This window comes from Sinocyclocheilus anshuiensis, unplaced genomic scaffold (assembly GCF_001515605.1).
Source record: "Sinocyclocheilus anshuiensis isolate Anshui unplaced genomic scaffold, SAMN03320099.WGS_v1.1 scaffold709, whole genome shotgun sequence".
Classification (NCBI taxonomy): Eukaryota; Metazoa; Chordata; class Actinopteri; order Cypriniformes; family Cyprinidae; genus Sinocyclocheilus; species Sinocyclocheilus anshuiensis.
The window spans coordinates 720,603-728,278 of record NW_015540926.1 but is presented as its reverse complement, the minus strand read 5'-3'; the positions used below and the strand labels follow the sequence as shown (position 1 = coordinate 728,278).

Genomic DNA, 7,676 nt, shown 5'->3' with positions numbered 1-7,676 from the left:
AGGGCAGACCCGGAGACTGGCAGACACGAGATCAGCCGCTGCCTGATTTATACTCCGCTTCACTCGTCCTCCTCATTAAAGCAATGTTCCGCGATCAGCTCAAGAGTCCTGCATTACAGTCTTTACTGAACACAAATCTCACACACAAACGAGAGCAAGAACTACCATCTCTGGCAAAGAATCGGACAACCCTGCTACCACAAACTTAGTTTCATTAGTTCCAATGTTCACACAAAGATGCTTTCAGTAAAAGGATGAATTGATCTTTTAAGTGAATGGTGGGATTTATTTTCTACGACCACGTTCAGAGATGCAGCTTCTGCTGTTCATTTTTATGGGTAGTTTTTGTGCCTCTGAAAAACACTGCATTATTTTTATTTGCATATCATATTTTATTTCAATTGAGTGATTCCCAAAACGATGTCAGTCGAACGCCTCTAAACTATACTCTTCCAGTTCTCCGGAGATTTTCAGTGAATATGTTGTTCTCTCTGATGTTGGTCAATAGTCACGTAAACAAATACAGTAGTTCAACTTTTTTAGTAAGTGTTTAAATGTTGAATACATTTATTTTTTAAAAATATTTTTATTTTTTATTTAATATAATAATACATGACATTTATTTAAATTAAATGTAAGTTTTTATATTTTATTTGATTTCATTTAATATTTATTTAATTTTCAGTAATGACATTTTTTCTTCTTCTTAGTTTTAGTTTACAATAACAAACCTGCAACAAACGTCTACAATGAGGAAATATTCTATTCTATTCTATTCTATTCTATTCTATTCATTCTTATGATTTAATTAAAAACGGAGAATAAAAAGGTAAACCTAACACATTTAAATGTAGCATTTATGAATCACCGATTCTTTTAATCCAAGTAAGAAGCAGAGAATATGTGTTTGAATGGTTTTTGGACTCCTGGGCCGGTTAGTGACGAGCCTCACCTGGCTGAGCTGACCCACAGGTGACCCGGAGACGTTAAGCGTGTGGCATCTGAAGTTGAGGAGGGTGTTGTGCTGTGGAGCGTCGGCCACCTGGGGCAGCAGAGGCAGACGCTGCTCCACCGTACACAATAAACCCATGAGAGAGTCCGGCCGAAGCAGCAGCGCCTCCAGAGCGATGTTCACCGAAACCTGCCACAAACACACACACGCCACACTAATCACTCGCTGGGAAATAAACAGCATTCATTGTTCGAGGTTCTGCTGAATGAGTCAAGGACTGATTAGGAAAACAAAGACTCCATTAACAATCCCAGTCTGTAACCTACATTATCAGAATAACCACACGTCTGGCATTACGTCAAGATTTACTCGGTTAGACGCAAAAAAGCCACCATGTACTGATCTACAGGAATAGACCACAGATTCACAAACACAAGATTCAGGGAATAAATCAACAGCACACTAACCCTTCACATCAGTGTTTAACCAGCAAAATCTCAAGAGAAATGCATGCCAATTATTAGAGCGAATTAAAACTACATTTAAAAACCATTAAAAAAGCGTTACTTAAAATAAAATAAACATTTACTCCCAGTCTGTAACCTACATTATCAGAATAACCACACGTCTGGCATTACGTCAAGATTTACTCGGTTAGACGCAAAAAAGCCACCATGTACTGATCTACAGGAATAGACCACAGATTCACAAACACAAGATTCAGGGAATAAATCAACAGCACACTAACCCTTCACATCAGTGTTTAACCAGCAAAATCTCAAGAGAAATGCATGCCAATTATTAGAGCGAATTAAAACTACATTTAAAAACCATTAAAAAAGCGTTACTTAAAATAAAATAAACATTAACAAAATAAAAAATAAAATAAAAATAAAAATAAACTTTTATTTTTATGTAGAGGAACATTTCTTTTTTTTTTTTTTTTAGTTCAACCTAATGTACTAAAATAACTAAAACTGAAATAAAAAGTACTAATCAAATATATAGACATAAAAAAAGCCTACTAAAAATGACAAAAAAAGACAACAAAATTACTAACACTTTAACTAAACTTAAAAATAAAAACAGAAAATAAAAAGACGAACTGATTCAAAATATGAATAAAAACTATAATAGTCTCTCAATGATACTAAAATTACACTGCAATTTACATTTTTACAATTTCTTAACTTTTTTTTTTGCATTCCATGTACAATATTGGTTATGCATATAAAATATCCTGCATCTACGTGACTCTTTTTAAGTGCATCTTTTGACATTTTTTTTTTTTCTTTTTCAAATCAGTCAATTCCATAAGAATTCGGTATACAGGTTATAATAATTACATCTTACGTACAACTTTTTTCCCCCCATATACATGAAAGGCTCTTTGCACTGTGCGTTTTGTGTTTGTAGTATGTTTGTTCTTGTTTTTTTATTTATTTATTTTCTCTAACCTGTGTAAAATTCATTGCCAAGCAAAGTTGTATATGTTCTGGTATGTTATGATATAATAAACAAAAAAACATATCCTTATAAAACACGAGAGACAAAAATAGATTCGTAAACAACATTCTGACAACAGGCATGCACAACTTTTGATTTTATTTGAGAAATAAAATAAAATAAAAATGTATCAATTATTATTTAGAAACAAAATAAGTTTTAAAACATTTTCAGGAAAAAAAAAAAAAGGCATCCTCCCTAATGAAATGTGTTATAAGATGACCTTTGAGATGCCGGTGGTGTTTGCGTTGAGCGCGAGGTCTGCGATCCGCTCCACACACTGGACGATCCGTGTACACGCTCGAGCCTCACTTATAGATCAGCTATCATTAGTTTCACTGGATTTACTCTGACACAAGGAAAATAGATTTCCTTAGATATTCACATTATATTAAATTATTTAATGTAAATAGAAAATATACAGAATAATATATTTTTTCAATATATTACAATATATATATATATATAATATATATATATATATATATATACAAAAAATATATTAAATAATATACAAAATTATAAATTATATATCATATTATGATATTTGTATGATAAGTAATAAATAAATGTCAATGCAAAAAATTTACAAATAAATACATGCATAAATACACACATACATAAATAAATGAATAAATGAATGATTGAATAAATGAGTAAATACATAAAAAATTGAATAAATGAATGAATGAATGAATGAATGAATGAACTGACATACTTATTTTAGTAAATGTTTTCTTATATACAGTACCATGACATATTTTCATATAATAAATGTGCTACCCATAAATTGAAACAAAAGTTTATGAATATATGTTCAATTTTCATGTAAAACCATGCATTAACTCATGAGAGAGATATTAATAAACTATATATATTGATTATATTATTTATTATTTCAATATGCATTTATTCGTTTTTTTTTCTTTATTGTAAATGTAATATATTTATTTATTATAATACTGTATATTTATTTATTTAGTCCATTTTGCTGTATACTGAAAATTAAATGTATTATTTCATAAACTGTATTATATTTTCTAGTATATTCCTGTATATTTTTGTTTCATAAAGGTATGTTTTTGCTTTCTCTGCTCATGCACAGCTTATCTGAACTGAATTTATTTCCAGCACAAGCCATCAAAACCTGTAAGAGCATTCGTGAGATTCATATAAAGGCGTGGTGATGAAGGTTATTTCTCATTTACTTCAGTAGCTCATCCTCGTTTAATGGAGGAAAACCGGCAATATTCCCAGCTCCTCTGTGACCTCCAGACCCTTCAATAACCTACGAATCCTAACGTTACTGTAACTGCCGTGAAATCTAATAAATAATAAATCAGAAGCAGAAACCCACACAAGATTCAGCACAAATAAAAACATCTTAGACACAAGCAGCACCTCAGATTCACTCCACACAAGTACATTAACTATCCTATAACTCTAATGCATTCGAAAATTCTATCAGATTTTCTCCATTAAGAGAATTAATTTGATAATCTCACACTTATATTTTGCACACCCTGTTTTTACTGAGTTCAAATTAATTAATTATTTTTATTACATTATTAAAGTAATTAAATAATTAATTAATTTGTATTTATTTATATTATTTTAATTATAATGTATTAAATTAATACTATTATTATATTTAATAATATATAAAATTATTAAATTATTGCATTTATCTATGGAACCTAAATACACAGTAAAAGTAGCATTTAAACACATATTTCACTCAGAAACTGCTAGTAAAAATTAAACATGAAATTTTGACAAACAAAGACTGAAACTGTATTTTCTTGGAAAATGTACTTCAAAAAGATTTATTTACCTTAAAAAAATCAAATTTTTACTGTGCATATATATATATATATATATATATATATATATGCACAGTAAAAATGTTGATGGAATAGCCTATATCAAAACTTGATTCATAATGATTTAATAATGTTTGATTTTTATATATACAGTATTGTTTTTTTGTTTTTTTTCTATTATAAATCGACTCATTTGCATGGTTGCTTTCCATGAGCTTCATTTCCCAGTAAAAACACATACTCATAAAATGTAAACCTTGAATGCACAGTCAATAAAACGAGAATAAGAGCCTCTTCCAAATGAGTGCAAATGTTTGCATACTTAGCATGTCGTGTGTGTCTGGCCTGAAGGTCACATATGGCAGCATGAGTTATGTAATTAATACCAATTTCCCCAAAGCGAGCGAGTGTGTTTTCTCCTCATTCACACACAAACAGCCTCCTAGAGCTCTTGTGATGGAGTGTGAGCGTCCGCCGGTGTTATTAAAATGCTAAACGTGTTGACTGAACATGTGCACATAACACTTAAAGCTGGAAATAGCTGATAACAATGTGCAGTGACTCAGATTGCATCTAAATGACAGAGTAGCAGAGGAAGAGACTGAGTCACACATCAGAGCGTGAGACACAGTGCACCACTGCAGTCTACATGAGCGGACATCACTTCCAAACATGACAGACTTACTATAAATATCTCACGCTATGTCTAATAGCACAAATATCTAAACATCCTTAAATCAAGACCAAGTCCATTTCTATCAAATGAAAATTATCCAGATCAAGTGCGTGCTTAAAACCACTGAAATACTATTAAAGATTTTATTAATATTTTGAATATTTATTTTAATTTTAATATTAGTTAAACTGCTTGTCAATTTTTATCAGTTTTTTAAGCATGTTTTTTTTTTCAGTTTTAATGAGAAATGCTGAAATAAAATCTTTTTTTAAGTTAAACTAAATTAATAAAAATAAGCTTAAGTTTTTATGTTTATATTTTATTTTATTTCAAGTAACAAAAATGTTAATTTTTTTTATTATTATTGGTTTTAGTCTGGTTAACTATAATAACCCTGTTTATAACAAGATATTCTCATTTTAAGCATTTTTTTTTAAATGTCTTTATAGTTTTATTAATTTTATTTGTATTAATTTTTATTTCAGTTTTAAAATATATATACATTATTTCAAGTAATTTTTTTGGTTTTAGGTTTTGTTAACTATAATGCTTGTAACAAGATATTTTTGGCAGATATTATATTTATTCATTTAGTAATAATTTTTTTTCAGTTTGGTAAACTATAATAACCAGTTTATAACAAGATATTTTTGCTTCTTTTAAGCATAAACTCACTTTATTTTGACACGTTTCCCAGAAATGTGTCTTAATGAGGTTTTAAATCTCTCAACTGTTTAAGCAAAGACAAGATCATCTTCAAAAAGATCTTGTTTTCTGGGAAACGGATCAAAATGAAGTGAGCTTATGTTTCAATGAGAGAGAAAAAAATCTGCCAATGAAATCAGAAAAATAAACTAATTTTCCCTCTGAATTTCATTTTTATGACTCCACTACCAGATATTGTTGTTCTTCTTTTAATCATAAACACTTCATTTTGACCTTCATTTTCAGTTTCTCAAAAAAAAAAAAATTCTTAACTTTTGTCTTTTTGCATCTCCAGTATATGTATCTTGATTTAAGGATGTTTAGATATTTCTACCAGAAAACAAGACACAAATACTGAGGAAGAACATCACTTTTTGCAGTGATCCATCAAAAGTATTACTGTACATTTCATTAGGTGCGAAACTAGGAAAAATGCTGCAGCTTTAAAGATCAAGACAACCTTGCTTTTCTTAAACAGCCATTTTTATTACCTGAGGAATGCGTGATTGGATTTGAGTTGAAGAAATACCGATGGCATGTGATTCTCACCTCTCTGACATGATCCACCAGACGTGTGAGTCTTTCTACCAGATGAGTGACGAATATCACATCCATCACGTCTCCAAACAGCGCCGCCCTGCTGGTGAGAGACGAGAGCTGCAGCGCCAGCATCAGAGCGCTGGAGACGTTCACCGACATCTGAGAGAAAACCAGAAGATCAGACTCATTTCAGCATATTCACTGACATCAGTGTGTCTCTACATACACATTACGGTTCAGAATTTGGGGTCAGTACTATTGTTTTTTTTTTTAAGAAATTAATACTTTTATTAATCAAGGATGCATTAAATTGATCAAAAGTGACAGTAAAGACATTTATAATGCTACAAAAGATTTATATTATTTCAAATAAATGCTGTTCTTTTGAACTTTCTATTCATCTGTGAATCCTGAAAAATAAAATGTATCACAGTTTCCACAAAAATATTGTGCGGCACAACTGTTTTCAACATTGATAATAATCAGAAATGTTTCTTGAGCAGCAAATCAGCATATTAGAATGATTTCTGAAGATCATGTGACACTGAAGACTGGAGTAATGATGCTGAAAATTCAGCTGCGCATCACAGAAATAAATTACAGTTTAACAGATATTCGCATAGAAAACAGCTGTTTTACATTATAATAATATTTAGCAATTTTTACTGTATTTTTTATCAAATAAATGCAGCCTTGGTGAGCAGAAGAGACTTCTTTAAAAACAAACTTTTGATGAGAAATCAAAAAAGTTAAGACAGTTTTCATCATCAATCACAGAAATTAATTACATTTTAAATTATTACACAGTATTCCTGGTTTTACTTCATTTTTGATTCTGTGTTGAGCAGAAGACATTTCAAAAACAACATCTCAAAAATATTAAACAATCTTATCAACCCCAACTTTTTGAACGCTACTGTACATGCACCTTTCTGAAATTTTTAGACAGTTATTTAATTCTAAAAACAACTAGTTAAATCTAGTTGAAACTCACGTTTTAGCTGCTAATATTGTGTTTGATTATTGTATGTCATCAGGATGCTTGAGCGTTGTTATTTTCAAATGTTATTTTCATGTGAATCAAACTATTTCACTAATAAAACTTTTCAGATTCTGTCTGAATCTGTATTTAGCACTGAACAGTTGTGATCGGATCATACATAAACAGGTCCAAAGCAACATAAAATAATAATTGTGAAGATTATTGAGAGATTCTGAGGCAATCAAGCATCAAAGAATCCCTCGCTGCGGACGCTTTTCAGCCTTTAACACACAAGTGATTGAGTAAATCAAGGTCGAGTTGAACAGCTGCTCAGTATGATCTTTATTTGACCCTCTAGCTCTAGCACTCTCTATTCTAATTCTATTTGATCTATTTGTTGACTTGACCCTCTAACACTTGCAGTCTCTATTCGTTTTCTAATCTATGTACTTGTTTTCTTTTTGTTAAATATATACACACACAGTCACACAC

General features: G+C 30.5%; 1 protein-coding gene across 1 annotated transcript in view; it reads right to left on the bottom strand.

The window, feature by feature from the left end:
• LOC107689349 (adhesion G protein-coupled receptor A3-like) overlaps positions 1 to 7,676 on the bottom strand; it is a 113,235-nt gene that overhangs the window by 32,819 nt on the left and 72,740 nt on the right. The window contains exons 10-11 of the mRNA XM_016487303.1: positions 6,212 to 6,361; positions 953 to 1,141 (exon numbers count right to left, since the gene is read on the bottom strand). Coding sequence (XP_016342789.1) covers positions 953 to 1,141; positions 6,212 to 6,361 — 339 coding nt within the window. The remainder of the gene's footprint in view (positions 1 to 952; positions 1,142 to 6,211; positions 6,362 to 7,676) is intronic.